We start from the raw sequence: 17,709 nt of genomic DNA on the forward strand, positions 1-17,709 counted from the left end.
ATATTGTTGCTTTAAATCAGTGCTCACTCTGTCATAGTCTTTCTTTGTCTCCATCATTTCCATTCAAATTGCATCCAAAATAGATCATCCTGTTCAACATAGAGACTACCAGTGGTAGAAGAAGTAGCCAATGATCGTACTCGAGTAAAAGCCAAGATACCTTCACAGAAAATGACTCAAGTAAAAGTGAAAGTCGCCGAGTAAAATACTACTTGAGTAAAAGACTAAAAGTATTTGGTTTTAAATATGCTTAAGTATCAAAAGTAAATGTACTTTGCTGAAATACACTTAAGTATCAAAAGTAAATGTAAAAGTATAAATCATTTCACATTCCTTATATTAAGCAAACCCAGACGGTTTTCTTGTTTAAACATTTACGGATAGCCAACACTCAGACATAATTTACAAAAAAAGCATTTGTGTTTAGTGAGTCCGCCAGATCAGAGGCAGTAGAGATGACCAGGGATGTTCTATTGATAAGTGTGTGAATTGGACCCTTTTCCTGTCCTACGTCTACCTTTGACTCATTCCTCTCTGCCTCCTTCTTTCCACTCCTCTCCTCTTTTGACCTCACCCTCTCACCTTCCCCCCCTACTCACAAGGCAGGCAATACGCTTGACCTCATCTTTACTAGATGCTGTTCTTCCACTAATCTCATTGCAACTCCCCTCCAAGTCTCCGACCACTACCTTGTATCCTTTTCCCTCTCGCTCTCATCCAACACTTCCCACACTGCCCCTACTCGGATGGTATCGCGCCGTCCCAACCTTCGCTCTCTCTCCCCCGCTACTCTCTCCTCTTCCATCCTATCATCTCTTCCCTCTGCTCAAACCTTCTCCAACCTATCTCCTGATTCTGCCTCCTCAACCCTCCTCTCCTCCCTTTCTGCATCCTTTGACTCTCTATGTCCCCTATCCTCCAGGCCGGCTCGGTCCTCCCCTCCTGCTCCGTGGCTCGACGACTCATTGCGAGCTCACAGAACAGGGCTCCGGGCAGCCGAGCGGAAATGGAGGAAAACTCGCCTCCCTGCGGACCTGGCATCCTTTCACTCCCTCCTCTCTACATTCTCCTCTTCTGTCTCTGCTGCTAAAGTCAATTTCTACCACTCTAAATTCCAAGCATCTGCCTCTAACCCTAGGAAGCTCTTTGCCACCTTCTCCTCCCTCCTGAATCCTCCTCCCCCTCCTCCCCCCTCCTCCCTCTCTGCTGATGACTTCGTCAACCATTTTGAAAAGAAGGTCGACGACATCCGATCCTCGTTTGCTAAGTCAAACGACACCGCTGGTTCTGCTCACACTGCCCTACCCTGTGCTTTGACCTCTTTCTCCCCTCTCTCTCCAGATGAAATCTCGCGTCTTGTGACGGCCGGCCGCCCAACAACCTGCCCGCTTGACCCTATCCCCTCCTCTCTTCTCCAGACCATTTCCGGAGACCTTCTCCCTTACCTCACCTCACTCATCAACTCATCCTTGACCGCTGGCTACGTCCCTTCCGTCTTCAAGAGAGCGAGAGTTGCACCCCTTCTGAAAAAACCTACACTCGATCCCTCCGATGTCAACAACTACAGACCAGTATCCCTTCTTTCTTTTCTCTCCAAAACTCTTGAACGTGCCGTCCTTGGCCAGCTCTCCTGCTATCTCTCTCAGAATGACCTTCTTGATCCAAATCAGTCAGGTTTCAAGACTAGTCATTCAACTGAGACTGCTCTTCTCTGTGTCACGGAGGCGCTCCGCACTGCTAAAGCTAACTCTCTCTCCTCTGCTCTCATCCTTCTAGACCTATCGGCTGCCTTTGATACTGTGAACCATCAGATCCTCCTCTCCACCCTCTCCGAGCTGGGCATCTCCGGCGCGGCCCACGCTTGGATTGCGTCCTACCTGACAGGTCGCTCCTACCAGGTGGCGTGGCGAGAATCTGTCTCCGCACCACGTGCTCTCACCACTGGTGTCCCCCAGGGCTCTGTTCTAGGCCCTCTCCTATTCTCGCTATACACCAAGTCACTTGGCTCTGTCATATCCTCACATGGTCTCTCCTATCATTGCTATGCAGACGACACACAATTAATCTTCTCCTTTCCCCCCTCTGATAACCAGGTGGTGAATCGCATCTCTGCATGTCTGGCAGACATATCAGTGTGGATGACGGATCACCACCTCAAGCTGAACCTCGGCAAGACGGAGCTGCTCTTCCTCCCGGGGAAGGACTGCCCGTTCCATGATCTCGCCATCACGGTTGACAACTCCATTGTGTCCTCCTCCCAGAGTGCTAAGAACCTTGGCGTGATCCTGGACAACACCCTGTCGTTCTCAACTAACATCAAGGCGGTGACCCGTTCCTGTAGGTTCATGCTCTACAACATTCGCAGAGTACGACCCGGCCTCACGCAGGATGTGGCGCAGGTAGGGATCCAGGCACTTGTCATCATCGCGTCTGGACCACTGCAACTCGCTGTTGGCTGGGCTCCCTGCCTGTGCGCAGTGAACCCCTGCGACTCAACCAGAACGCCGCAGCCCGTCTGGTGTTCAACGGTCCCAAGTTCTCCTCACGACACCCCGCTCCTCCGCGCTCGCGGCTGGCTTCCGAGTTGGAGGCGCGCATCCGCTGTTAAGACGCAGTGCGTGCTAGGTTACGGAGTTGTGCTTCGGGGAACGGCACGACTCTCGTACCTTCAGGCTCTCCCGAGCCCGTACGGGAGTTGTAGCGATGAGACAAGATAGTAATTACTAGCGATTGGATACCACGAAAAATTGGGGAGAAAAGGGGATAAAATTTGAAAAAAAAAAAAAAAAAAAAAAAAAAAAAAGAATTCAGACCCCTTACTATGAGACTCGAAATTGAGCTCCGGTGTATCCTGTTTCCATTGATCATCCTTGAGATGTTTCTACAACTTGATTGGCGTCCACCTGTGGTAACTTCAATTGATTGGACATGATTTGGAAAGGCACACGCCTGTCTATATAATGTTCTACAGTTGACAGACCAAAGACCAAGCCATGAGGTCGAAGGAATTATCCGTAGAGCTCCGAGACAGGATTGTGTTGAGGCACAGAACTGGGGAAGACTACCAAAAAAAGTCTGCAGCATTGAAGGTCCCCAAGAACACAGTGGCCTCCATCATTCTTAAATTAAAGAAGTTTGGAACCACCAAGACTCTTCCTAGAGCTGGCTGCCCAGCCAAACTGAGCAATCGAAGGGAGAACGGCCTTGGTCAGGGAGGTGACCAAGAACCCAATGGTCACTCTGACAGAGCTCCAGAGTTCCTCTGTGGAGATGGGAGAACCTTCCAGAAGGACAACCATCTCTGCAGTACTCCACCAATCAGGCCTTTATGGTAAAGTGGCAACTCCTCAGTAAAAGGCACATGAGAGCCCGCTTGGAGTTTGCTAAAGGACTCTCAGTCCATGAGAAACAAGATTCTTTGGTTTGATGAAATCAAGGCTGAACTCTTTGGATTGAATGCCAAGCGTGTAACCTGGCACCATCCCTACGGTGAAGCATGGTGGTGGCAGCATCATGCTGTGAGGATGTTTCTCAGCAGCAGGGATTGGGAGACTAGTCAGGACCAAGGGAAAGATGAACGGAGCAAAGTACAGAAAGATTATTGATGAAAACCTGCTCCAGAGCACTCATGACCTCAGACTGGGGCGAAGGTTCGCCTTCCAACAGGACAATGACACTAAGCACACAGCCAAGACAATGAGGGGGTGGCTTCAAGACAAGTCTCTGAATGTCCTTGCGTGGCCCAGCCAGAGCCCAGACTTGAACCCGATCTAACATCTCTGGAGAGACCTGAAAATAACTGTGCAGCGACGCTCCTCATCCTACCTGACAGAGCTTGAGAGGATCTGCAGAGAAAAATGGGAAAACCTCCCTAAATACAGGTAGGCCAAGCTGGTAGCGTCATTCCCAAGAAGACTCAAGGCTGAAATCGCTGCCAAAGGTGCGTCAACAAAGTAAAGGGTCTGAATACTTATGTAAATGTGATATTTCCGTTGTTGTTTTTTTACACATTTGCAAAAATGTCTAAAAAACAGTTTTTGCTTTGTCATTTATGTGTGATGTGGGGGGAAAATATTTCATCCATTTTAGAATAAGGCTGTAACGTAACGAAATGTGGAAAAAGACAAGGGGTCTGAATACTTTCCGAATGCACTGTATGTCTATTTCAAAGTCAGACCATTTCATAGGTAAACTGCAGGATAATGCATAATTAATTTTTTTTAAAGATCCAATACGTAATATGGTAATTATGTTTTAGTCCAGAGTGGCCAGAAAAGTTATCTAGATCTTCAATGAGACATTGCAGGAATCTAGCTTGCGGACTTAATATAAAACTTGAGTCATCAGCATACAAGGACACCTTTCTTTTTATGCCTTTGATTTCAAATCCTCTAATGTTGTTATTTGATCTGATTTTAATAGCTACAGTAGCACTTCGATGGCCATAATGAAGAAATATACTGACAGCGGACACCCTTGTTTAACTCCTCTTGCAGCAACTCGACCATGAAGGCCTGATTCACACAGTCTCCTCTGAACAGTTGATGTTGAGATGTGTCTGTTGCTTGAACTTTGTGAAGCTTTTATTTGGGCTGCAATCTGAGGTGCAGTTAACTCTAATGAACTTATCCTCTGCAGGAGAAGTAACTCTGGGTCTTTCATTCCTGTGGCGGTCCTCATGAGAGCGAGTTTCATCATAGCGCTTGATGGTTTTTATGACTGCAATTGAAGAAACTTTCAAAGTTCTTGACATTTTCTTGATTAACTGACCTTCATGTCTTAAAGTAATAATGGACTGTTGTTTGTCTTTGCTTATTTGAGTTGTTCTTGCCATAACATGGACTTGGTCTTTTACCAAATTGGGCTATCTTCTGTATACCACCTACCTTGTCACAGCACAACTCATTGGATCAAACACATTAAGAAGGAAAGAAATTCCACAAATTGACTTTTAAGATGGCACACCTGTTAATTGAAATGCATTCCAGGTGACTACCGCATGAAGCTGGTTGAGAGAATGCCAACCGTGTGCAAAGCTGTCATCAAGGAAAAGGGTAGCTACTTTGAAGAATCTAAAATATATTTTGATTTGTTTAACACTTTTTTGGTTACTACATGATTCCATATGTGTTATTTCATAGTTTTGATGTCTTCACTATTATTCTACAATTTAGAAAATATTAAAAATAAAGAAAAACCCTGGAATGAGTAGGTGTTCTAAAACTTTTGACCGGTAGTGTATATATATTTACAAAAATATATATGGGAGATTCAAAATTATGCAGACAATTACATTGACGGAAGCCACAATCTATCTGCAATGTGTTTGCATGTTTAAAGCCGAAGCACATTCATTTCCATGTATCCTATCTGTGCTTGGTTACCCTAAGTTACCCTAAGTTACCCTAAGTTAGCTGTGTTAATCGAAGTATTCTTGAAACATGTTCTCAGAATGTTATTTAATTACTTTCAAATAACATATCATTTCTGTTCTCAGAAAGTTAATAAAACCTCCCAGGAAAACTTTTTGGGGAACCATTGGGATGGCAGGTAGCCTAGTGGTTAGAGCATTGGGCCAGTAACCAAGAGTTTGCTAAATCAAATCCCTGAGCTGACAAGGTGGAAATATGTTATTCTGCCCTTGAACAAGGCAGTTACCCCACTGTTTCTAGGCTGTCATTGTAAATAAGAATTTGTTCTTAACCTACTTGTTTAGTTAAATAAATATAGAAACACTTTCTCAGAACCTCCCTGCAACCTAAGAATGTGATTTCCCCAAACAGCCTGCATTTTCACTTCCATTCTCAAAAAACTGTTTTCCAAGAATCAATGGGAAACCAAAAATGTACGTCCTCACAACTTCCAACGAACCAAATATGTTATCTGGGAAGGGTTTGGGAACCTCACCCTCGTAATTTGAGTCGTAAACTCATGGGCATGCTCAAAATGGCTGTTAGTCCTGACTTGAATGGGCACTTTCGTTCTATGGATTCTATTTCTATGGATAATATTTCTTTTCGCGCTGTCAGTGAATAGTTAAAGGCCTTTCGCAAATTTCTAAATACAATCGTGGGAAATACGTTTGGAAAGCAAATGCTACTGCCTGAAAGAGAAGACTAATTTGTCAGTAGAAGCTACCATTTTTTCCCCTCAACAACGAACAGCACTGTTTTTCAAAGTAGTCAGGCCTATCTTCAGACCATCACCTGTACAGTGAGAAGCCTAGGCTACGCATATTCATGCTATCTATCTTCATCATTGGGTGAGTCAGTGCCACTGGAAAGTTGAATTAGTAGCCTCCTAATATTGTACAATATGTGTCTCCCCTCTTTTTATTGGCCCTAGGCCAGGTCAAGACCAAGGACGTTTTCCCAAAAGCATATTAATAAGGCTGCGTTTATTTTAAAACCATAGGATCCAATGAATTTAGCCTAAAATGCTTTTGGGAAACCGGCCCAGGTCGTGTTCATTTATCTGTTTGACAGTGTCATTGTCGCCACTAATTTTGGTCATTTTGTAGTATTAAAAAATATTCTTATGTCTCCTGTCATGTAGGCCTAAATGATGTAGAATGGCATGAAATACGTTTATACTGCCGCGTTCAAAATAACCGGACACTAGGAACTTGGAAGTCTCAAGACTTCCGACTTCAGTGCGTTCAAGACGACTGGGAACGAGCTCCGACTGGGAGAAATCGTTTTGAACGGTCATCCAACTCGGAATTCCAAGTCGGGAACTCGGGCCTCTTTCTAAAGCTCCCTTTCTAAAGCGACTTTCCGCCGTGAAGATCACTGACATGGTGAATTCACCTCGTTTTTTCCGAGTCCCAGTTGTCTTGAAAGCACCATATAACACCACATTTTCGCGTCCATGTCACGAAACTGGAATAAATTCAACATTTGCAGTTAGGATGCGTTACTTTGAGGCGGGGCATAACTCGTCAGCAATCTGTGAGATGGGCTTCTTTCTAACTTCTAAAACTCTTCCATTCCCCTAACATGCCTCAAGCAAGCATGAAAATAAACTGGTTCTGCCGGGGTAGGTGATCAAGCCACGCAGAACGCTCTTTTTGAGGAGTCCAGCCAGACGAGGAATGAGATACAGTCTCAGTGGGGAATACCGGTTCAAGAGAAGGACTAAATCATAATAGCCTAAACTGAAACCACGGATGATTCAATTCAGGAAGAATCTCAGTTATGCCATAAGGTTAGTTCTTAAAGTTTTTCAGGAAACATATAGGAAGATAATGTGGAACATTTCTCTCTTAGGGACAGATCGACGTTTACGAGGGTGTCAAGGTGTCCTAAAAAAAAAAAAGAATCCACCCCCTCCAACATTAAAAATATTTTCACACGACCCTCCCCTTGTAGGCTACTGTAAAATAAATGGAACACCCTCCCCCCTCATAGAATTAACTCAAAATAATGTTTACTCCCACGAATAACCCTGTTTTATAAACGTGGATATCGACTTTGCCACTTCAGCGTGCTTTTCTTGCACAGTATATGCCTTGCAGGGCTATGGCCAGAAGGTTGAGGGTTCGCTGACCACCACAGATGAGCTCTCTAATCATTCATGTTTCATTACTTCACGATCAGAGGCGTTTGCAGACAATGATCATCTATTGGGAATCAGAATTTCAACATTTTAATGCCATATCTATAATTATATAAAATATATGCAACACATTTTCCAAATATAGGTTTCTGTACCAATGCACCACACAACAAATAAACAAAACATACTGACTTTGGGCACTTCAATATCATGGTATTGCACAATAAAGTCGGGGACTTATTTCCATTATGGTCCCTACATTTGTTGCAGTATATGCTACAGTTATATAATGACTAAATGCGTGTCTAATTTACACATCTCCATCTGGCTTTCGGGGGTCACCTCATTATTTAATTGTAAAGATAATTGTTTATTTATTTCAGCTGTAGAGTTATAAAACAGCATGTCACTTGAATATTGTTGCTTTAAATCAGTGCTCACTCTGTCATAGTCTTTCTTTGTCTCCATCATTTCCATTCAAATTGCATCCAAAATAGATCATCCTGTTCAACATAGAGACTACCAGTGGTAGAAGAAGTAGCCAATGATCGTACTCGAGTAAAAGCCAAGATACCTTCACAGAAAATGACTCAAGTAAAAGTGAAAGTCGCCGAGTAAAATACTACTTGAGTAAAAGACTAAAAGTATTTGGTTTTAAATATGCTTAAGTATCAAAAGTAAATGTACTTTGCTGAAATACACTTAAGTATCAAAAGTAAATGTAAAAGTATAAATCATTTCACATTCCTTATATTAAGCAAACCCAGACGGTTTTCTTGTTTAAACATTTACGGATAGCCAACACTCAAGATATAATTTACAAAAAAAGCATTTGTGTTTAGTGAGTCCGCCAGATCAGAGGCAGTAGAGATGACCAGGGATGTTCTATTGATAAGTGTGTGAATTGGACCCTTTTCCTGTCCTGCTAAGCATTCAAAATGTAACAAGTACTTTTGGGTCTCAAAATGTATGGAGTAAAAAGTACATTATTTCTTTAGGAATGTAGTGGAGTAAAAGTTGTCAAAAATATAAATAGTATAATAAAGTACAGAAACCCCAAAAACGACTTAAGTTGTACCTGAAAGTATTTTTACTCAAGTACTTTACACCACTGGAGACTACATGACCAAAAGTATGTGGACACCTGCTTGTCAAACATCTTATTTCAAAATCATGGCCATTAAAATGGAGTAGGTCCACCCTGTACTGCTGTAACAGGCTCCACTCTTCTGGGAAGGCTTTCCACTAGAAGTTGGAACATTGCTGCGGGGATTTGCATCCATTCAGCCACAAGCGCATTAGTGAGGTCGGGCACTGATGTTGGGCGATTTAGCCTGGCTCGCATTCGTCGTTCCAATGCATCCCAAAGGTGTTCGATGAGGTTGAGGTCAGGGCTCTGTGCAGGCCAGTCCAGTTCTTCCACACCAATCTCAACAAACCATTTCTGTATGGACCTCGCTTTGTGCACGGGGGCATTGTCATGCTGAAACAGGAAAGGGCCTTCCCCAAGCTGTTGCCACAAAGTTGGAAGTACAGAATCGTCTAGAATGTGATTGTATGGTATAGCATTAAGATTTCTCTTCACTGGAACTAAGGGGCCTAGCACGAACCATGAAAAACAACCCCAGACCATTATTCCTCCTCCACCAAACTTTACAGTTGGCACTATGCATTCGGACAGATAGCGTTCTCCTTGCATCTGCCAAACCCTGATTTGTCCGTCAGACTGCCAGTTGGTGAAGCGTGATTCATCACTCCAGAGAACGCTCCAGAGTCCAATGGCGGCGAGCTTTACACCACTCCAGCTGATGTTTGGCATTGCACATGGTGATCTTAGGCTTGTGTGGCAGCTCGGCCATGGAAACACATTTCATGAAGCTCCCGACGAACAGTTATTGTGCTGACGTTGCTTCCAGAGGCAGTTTGGAACTTGGTAGTGAGTATTGCAACAGAGGACAGATGATATTTACCCGCTACGCGCTTCAGCACTCAGCGGTCCCGTTCTGTGAGCTTGTATGGCCTACCACTTCACGGCTGAGCCGTTGTTGCTCCTGGCCATTTCCACGTCACAAAAACAGCACTTACAGTTCACTAGGCAAGCTCTAGCAGGGCAGAAATTTTACAAACTGACTTGTTGGGAAGGTGGCATCCTATGACAGTGCCATGTTGAAAGTCACTGAGCTCTTCAGTAAGGCCATTCTACTGCCAATGTTTGTCTATGGAGATTGCATGGCTGTGTGCTCTATTTTATACACTTGTCAGCTACGGGTGTAGATGAAATAGCCGAATCCACTAATTTGAAGGTGTGTCCACATTCTTTTGTATAGATACACTATTCAAAAGTTTGGGGTTCCTTAGAAATGTCCTTGTTTTCCATGAAAATATACATGAAATGAATTGCAAAATGAATAGGAAATATAGTCAAGACGTTGACAAGGTTATAAAAAATGATTTCATAATTGAAATAATTTTGTCCTTCGAACTTTGCTTTCGTCAAAGAATCCAACATTTTCAGCAATTACAGCCTTGCAGACCTTTGGCATTCTAGTTGTCAATTTGTTGAGTTAATCTGAAGAGATTTCACCCCATGCTTCCTGAAGCACATCCCACAAGTTGGATTGGCTTGATGGGCACTTCTTACGTACCATACGGTCAAGCTGCTCCCACAACAGCTCAATAGGGTTGAGATTAGAGGTCGATCGATTTAATCGGAATGGCGGATTAATTAGGGCCGATTTCAAGTTTTCATAACAATCGGTAATCGGCATTTTTGGACACCGATCATGGCCGATTACATTGCACTCCACGAGGAGACTGCGTGGCAGGCTGACGACCTGTTTTGCGAGTGCAGCAAGGAGCCAAGGTAAGGTGCTAGCTAGCATTAAATGTATCTTATAAAAAACAATCAATCTTAACATAATCACTAGTTAACTTCACATGGTTGATGATATTACTAGTTTATCTAGCTTGTCCTGCGTTGCATATAATCGATGCGGTGCCTGTTAATTTATCATTGAATCACAGCCTACTTCGCCAAACGGGTGATTTAACAAGCGCATTCGCGAAAAAAGCACAGACGTTGCACCAATTTGTACCTAACCATAAACATCAATGCCTTTCTTAAAATCACTACACAGAAGTATATTTTTTTAAACCTGCATATTTAGTTAAAATAAATTCATGTTAGCAGGCAATATTAAACTAGGGAAATTGTGTCACTTCTCTTGCGTTCATTGCACACAGAGTCAGGGTATATGCAACAGTTTGGGCCGCCTGGCTTGTTGCGAACTAATTTGCCAGAATTTTATGTAATTATGACATAACATTGAAGGTTGTGCAATGTAACAGCAATATTTAGACGTATGGATGCCACCCGTTAGATAAAATACGGAACGGTTCCATATTTCACTGAAAGAATAAACGTTTTGTTTTCAAAATGATAGTTTCCGGATTTGACCATATTAATGACCTACGGCTCGTATTTCTGTGTGTTATTATATTATAATTAAGTCTATGATTTGATAGAGCAATCTGACTGAGCGGTGGTAGGCAGCAGGCTCGTAAGGATTCATTCAAACAGCACTTTCCTGCGTTTGCCAGCGGCTCTTCGCAATGCTTCAAGCATTGCGCTGTTTATGACTTCAAGCCTATCAACTCCTGAGATTAGGCTGGCAATACTAAAGTACCTATTAGAACATCCAATAGTCAAAGGTATATGAAATACAAATGGTATAGAAAGAAATAGTCCTATAATAACTACAACCTAAAACTTCTTACCTGGGAATATTGAAGACTCATGTTAAAAGGAACCACCAGCTTTCATGTTCTCATGTTCTGAGCAAGGAACTTAAACGTTAGCTTTTTTACATGGCACATATTGCACTTTTACTTTCTTCTCCAACACTTTGTTTTTGCATTATTTAAACCAAATTGAACATGTTTTATTATTTATTTGAGACTAAATTGTTTTTATTGACGTATTATATTAAGTTAAAATAAAAGTGTTCATTGTTCATTCAGTATTGTTGTAATTGTCATTATTACAAATATATATATAAAAATCGTCCGATTAATCGGTATCGGCTTTTTTTGGTCCTCCAATAATCGGTATCGGCTTGAAAATTCAGAACCCGTGGACCTCTAGTTGAGATCCGGTGACTGTGCTGGCCACTCCATTATAGACAGAATACCAGCTGACTGCTTCTTCCCTAAATAGTTATTGCATAGTTTGGAGCTGTGCTTTGTTCATTGTCCTGTTGTAGGAGGAAATTGGCTCCAATTAAGCGCCGTCCACAGGGTATGGCATTGCGTTGCAAAATAGAGTGATAGCCTTCCTTCTTCAAGATCCCCTTTACCCTGTACAAATCTCCCACTTTACCACCACCAAAGCACCCCCAGACCATCACATTAACTCCACCGTGCTTGACAGATGGCGTCAAGCACTCCTCCAGCATCTTTTCATTTTTTCTGCGTCTCACGAATGTTCTTCTTGTGATCCGAACACCTCAAACTTAGATTCGTCTGTCCATAACACTTTTTTCCAGTCTTCCTCTGTCCAGTGTCTGTGTTTTGCCGATCTTAATCTTTTATTTTTATTGGCCAGACTGAGATATGTCTTTTTCTTTGCAACTCTGCCTAGAAGGCCATCATCCCGGAGTCGCCTCTTCACTGTTGACGTTGAGACTGGTGTTTTGTGGGTACTATTTAATGAAGCTGCCAGTTGAGGACTTGTGAGGTGTCTGTTTCTCAAACTTGACACTCTAATGTACTTATCCTCTTGCTAAGTTGTGCACTGGGGCCTCCCACTCCTCTTTCTATTCTGGTTAGAGACAGTTTGCACTGTTCTGTGAAGGAGTAGTACACAGCGCTGTATGAGATCTTCAGTTTCTTGGCAATTTCTCATATAGAATAGACTTCATTTCTCAGAACAAGAGTAGACTGACGCGTTTCAGAAGAAAGGTCTTTGTTTCTGGCCATTTTGAGCATGTAATCGAACCCACAAATGCTGATGCTCCAGATACTCAACCAGTCTAAAGAAGGACAGTTTTATTGCTTCTTTAATCAGAACAACAGTTTTCAGCTGTTCTAACATAATTGCAAAAGGGTTTTCTAATGATCAGTTAGCCTTTTAAAATGATAAACTTGGATTCGCAACATGTCATTGGAACACAAGAGTGATGGTTGCTGATAATGGGTCTCTGTACGCCTATGTAGATATTCCATTAATATCTACATAGGCGTACAGTTTCCAGCTACAATAGTAATCTACAACATTAGCAACGTCTACACTGTATTTCTGATCAATTTGATGTTATTTTAATGGACAATTTTTTTATTTTATTTTTTGTTAGGTTACACAGGGACACACATAATGAAATATTAATGTGTAAATTGTGACGTTGTATTTTGTATAAATATGCAGAATTGATCATGGCCCACACATCTGCCACTCTATAACTTTCTTTCCATTTCTCCTCACTACCAAGTTCTCACATTGTGTGTACCCTCTCTTTGGGCTCTCTTTCAGGAATCAGTATGGCACACCGCTCTCAATGTTCCTCAGCCGGGGATAACCGCCTGGACCCCAACTACGTGCCTCCCCACTACCGCGAGGAGTACCGACTGGCCATTGACGCACTGGTGGAGGATGACCTGGAGGGCTATTATGAATTCCTCCAGAGTGCCGATGTGGTGGACTTCCTTTCCAGACAGGAAATTGAGCACATTAAGTGCACAGTGAAAGTTCCGTACCAGAGCACTCAGCCTGAGCTCCCATATGTGGAGTCTGGGGGAGACGGCTCTTCAGACACATACTGGCCCGTCCACTCTGACTTGGATGCACCCGGTCTTGACCTTGGCTGGCCCGAACAGCATCGCTTCATAGGCCCCACCGATGTCACCACACTGGTTAACCCCTCTGAGCCAGATATGCCAAGTATCAAGGTGCAGGCTCGTCGACTTATCAAGAATGCTCAACAAGTATGTCCGTTTTTCTTTTTTGTATGGTTATTAGCAGAGTATACATGATCCCAATTTTAGATTCTGCTGATTTATTGGCACATTGGACCATCTCGCAGAATTCTGCAATCTTTATGCACGTTTGCCATTGACAGAGAACAACAAACAAATTCACTACAGATGTAGGGTCTTAATTTGATCACTCTTTTGTTGCTGAGAATGTTGGAAAAAAAAAATTTTTTTGAATGTTGGAAAAAAAAAAAAAAAAAAATTTTATTTCACCTTTATTTAACCAGGTAGGCTAGTTGAGAACAAGTTCTCATTTGCAACTGCGACCTGGCCAAGATAAAGCATAGCAGTGTGAACAGACAACACAGAGTTACACATGGAGTAAACAATAAACAAGTCAATAACATGGTAGAAAAAAAAAAAAAAAAAGAGAATCTATATACAATGTGTGCAAAAGGCATGAGGTAGGCAATAAATCGAATAATTACAATTTAGCAGATTAACACTGGAGTGATAAATCATCAGATGATCATGTGCAAGAAGAGATACTGGTGTGCAAAAGAGCAGAAAAGTAAATAAATAAAAGCAGTATGGGGGGTGAGGTAGGTAAATTGGGTGGGTAGTTTACAGATGGACTATGTACAGCTGCAGCGATCGGTTAGCTGCTCGGATAGCAGATTTTTAAAGTTGTTGAGGGAGATAAAAGTCTCCAACTTCAGAGATTTTTGCAATTCGTTCCAGTCGCAGGCAGCAGAGAACTGGAAGGAAAGGCGTCCAAATGAGGTTTTGGCTTTAGGGATGATCAGTGAGATACACCTGCTGGAGCGCGTGTTGCAGGTGGGTGTAGCCATCGTGACCAGTGAACTGAGATAAGGCGGCACTTTACCTAGCATAGCCTTGTAGATGACCTGGAGCCAGTGGGTCTGACGACGAACATGTAGCGAGGGCCAGCCGACTAGGGCATACAGGTCGCAGTGGTGGGTCGTATAAGGTGCTTTAGTAACAAAACGAATGGCACTGTGATAAACTGCATCCAGTTTGCTGAGTAGAGTATTGGAAGCTATTTTGTAGATGACATCGCCGAAGTCGAGGATCGGTAGGATAGTCAGTTTTACTAGGGTAAGTTTGGCGGCGTGAGTGAAGGAGGCTTTGTTGCGGAATAGAAAGCCGATTCTTGCTTTGATTTTGGATTGGAGATGTTTGATATGAGTCTGGAAGGAGAGTTTGCAGTCTAGCCAGACACCTAGGTACTTATAGATGTCCACATATTCTAGGTCGGAACCGTCCAGGGTGGTGATGCTAGTCGGGCGTGCGGGTGCAGGCAGCGAACGGTTGAAAAGCATGCATTTGGTTTTACTAGCGTTTAAGAGCAGTTGGAGGCCACGGAAGGAGTGTTGTATGGCATTGAAGCTCGTTTGGAGGTTAGATAGTACAGTGTCCAAGGAAGGGCCGGAAGTATATAGAATGGTGTCGTCTGCGTAGAGGTGGATCAGGGAATCGCCCGCAGCAAGAGCAACATCATTGATGTATACAGAGAAAAGAGTCGGCCCGAGAATTGAACCCTGTGGTACCCCCATAGAGACTGCCAGAGGACCGGACAACATGCCCTCCGATTTGACACACTGAACTCTGTCTGCAAAGTAGTTGGTGAACCAGGCAAGGCAGTCATTAGAAAAACCGAGGCTACTGAGTCTGCCGATAAGAATATGGTGATTGACAGAGTCGAAAGCCTTGGCCAGGTCGATGAAGACGGCTGCACAGTAATGTCTTTTATCGATGGCGGTTATGATATCGTTTAGTACCTTGAGCGTGGCTGAGGTGCACCCATGACCGGCTCGGAAACCGGATTGCACAGCGGAGAAGGTACGGTGGGATTCGAGATGGTCAGTGATCTGTTTGTTGACTTGGCTTTCGAAGACCTTAGATAGGCAGGGCAGGATGGATATAGGTCTGTAACAGTTTGGGTCCAGGGTGTCTCCCCCTTTGAAGAGGGGGATGACCGCGGCAGCTTTCCAATCCTTGGGGATCTCAGATGATACGAAGGAGAGGTTGAACAGGCTGGTGATAGGGGGTGCGACAATGGCGGCGGACAGTTTCAGAAATAGGGGGTCCAGATTGTCAAGCCCAGCTGATTTGTATGGGTCCAGGTTTTCCAGCTCTTTCAGAACATCTGCTATCTGGATTTGGGTAAAGGAGAAGCTGGGGAGGCTTGGGCGAGTAGCAGCGGAGGGGGCGGGGCTGTTGGCCAAGGTTGGAGTCGCCAGGAGGAAGGCATGGCCAGCCATTGAGAAATGCTTGTTGAAGTCTTCGATTATCACGGATTTATCGGTGGTGACCGTGTTACCTAGCCTCAGTGCAGTGGGCAGCTGGGAGGAGGTGCTCTTGTTCTCCATGGACTTTACAGTATCCCAGAACTTTTTGGAGTTAGAGCTACAGGATGCAAATTTCTGCTTGAAAAAGCTGGCCTTTGCTTTCCTGACTGACTGCGTGTATTGGTTCCTGACTTCCCTGAACAGTTGCATATCGCGGGGGCTCTTCGATGCTATTGCAGTTCGCCACAGGATGTTTTTGTGCTGGTCGAGGGCAGTCAGGTCTGGAGTGAACCAGGGGCTATATCTGTTCTTGGTTCTGCATTTTTTGAACGGAGCATGCTTGTCTAATATGGTGAGGAAGTAACATTTAAAGAATGACCAGGCATCCTCAACTGACGGGATGAGGTCAATATCCTTCCAGGGAACCCGGGCCAGGTCGATTAGAAAGGCCTGCTCGCAGAAGTGTTTTAGGGAGCGTTTGACAGTGATGAGGGGTGGTCGTTTGACCGCGGACCCGTGGCGGATACAGGCAATGAGGCAGTGATCACTGAGATCTTGATTGAAGACAGCAGAGGTGTATTTGGAGGGCAGGTTGGTCAGGATAATGTCTATTAGGGTGCCCATGTTTACGGATTTAGGGTTGTACCTGGTGGGTTCCTTGATGATTTGTGTGAGATTGAGGGCATCAAGCTTGGATTGTAGGACTGCCGGGGTGTTAAGCATATCCCAGTTTAGGTCACCTAACAGAACAAACTCTGAAGCTAGATGGGGAGCGATCAATTCACAGATGGTGTCCAGGGCACAGCTGGGAGCTGAGGGGGGTCGGTAGCAGGCGGCAACAGTGAGAGACTTATTTCTGGAGAGATTAATTTTTAAAATTAGAAGTTCGAACTGTTTGGGCATAGACCTGGAAAGTATGACAGAACTTTGCAGGCTATCTCTGCAGTAGATTGCAACTCCTCCCCCTTTGGCAGTTCTATCTTGACGGAAAGTGTTATAGTTGGGTATGGAAATCTCAGAATTTTTGGTGGCCTTCCTAAGCCAGGATTCGGACACGGCAAGGACATCAGGGTTGGCAGAGTGTGCTAAAGCGGTGAGTAAGGCAAACTTAGGGAGGAGGCTTCTGATGTTGACATGCATGAGGCCAAGGCTTTTTCGATCACAGAAGTCAACAAATGAGGGTGACTGGGGACATGCAGGGCCTGGGTTTACCTCCACATCACCCGAGGAACAGAGGAGTAGTAGGATGAGGGTGCGGCTAAAGGCTATCAAAACTGGTCGCCTAGAGCGTTGGGGACAAAGAATAAAAGGAGCAGATTTATGGGCGTGGTAGAATAGATTCTGGGCATAATGTGCAGACAGGGGTATGGTGGGGCACGGGTACAGCGGAGGCAAGCCCAGGCACTGGGTGATGATAAGAGAGGTTGTATCTCTGGACATGCTGGTCTCAATGGGTGAGGTCACCGCATGTGTGGGGGGTGGGACGAAGGGGGTATCAGAGGTACGGAGAGTGGAACTACGGGGTCCATTGCAAACCAAAACAATGATAGCTAGCCTGAACAACAGTATGCAAGGCATATTGATATTTGAGGGAGACATACAATAAGGCATAAAGTGATTGCAGGTCTTGATTGGGAGAGCTAGCTAAAACAACAGGTGAGATAACAGCAGCTAGTCAGTTAACACAGCAGCAGCAGGTAAAAATGGCGACGGCTGGGCAGAGAGGGTCGGATTAACTACACACAGATCCTGAGTTAAAGCACAGAGCCGACAGATAAAACACAAATAAACGGAATGGAGTACCGTGAATTAATGGACAGTCAAGCAAGCATCAGCTATGTAGCCAAGTGATCATAGTGTCCAGGGGGCAGCC

The 17,709-nt window shown here is 44.1% G+C and overlaps 1 protein-coding gene across 4 annotated transcripts in view; it reads left to right on the forward strand.

Moving 5' to 3' along the window:
• Nucleotides 1-5,919: 5,919 nt before the first annotated feature.
• The window catches only part of LOC139562261 (protein FAM83H-like), a 63,157-nt gene continuing 51,367 nt past the window's right edge, over nucleotides 5,920-17,709 (forward strand). For 3 of the 4 annotated variants that reach the window (XM_071379788.1, XM_071379789.1, XM_071379786.1), the window contains exons 1-2: nucleotides 5,920-6,262; nucleotides 13,085-13,536. In XM_071379788.1, the coding sequence (XP_071235889.1) occupies nucleotides 13,093-13,536 (444 nt within the window). In that variant the 5' untranslated portion in view covers nucleotides 5,920-6,262; nucleotides 13,085-13,092. Of the gene's footprint in view, nucleotides 6,263-6,346; nucleotides 7,207-13,084; nucleotides 13,537-17,709 lie in introns of those variants that run through there. The other variant, XM_071379787.1, reaches the window with a different exon arrangement.

The sequence above is a fragment of the Salvelinus alpinus genome, chromosome 32 (assembly GCF_045679555.1).
Source record: "Salvelinus alpinus chromosome 32, SLU_Salpinus.1, whole genome shotgun sequence".
NCBI classification, from domain to species: Eukaryota; Metazoa; Chordata; class Actinopteri; order Salmoniformes; family Salmonidae; genus Salvelinus; species Salvelinus alpinus.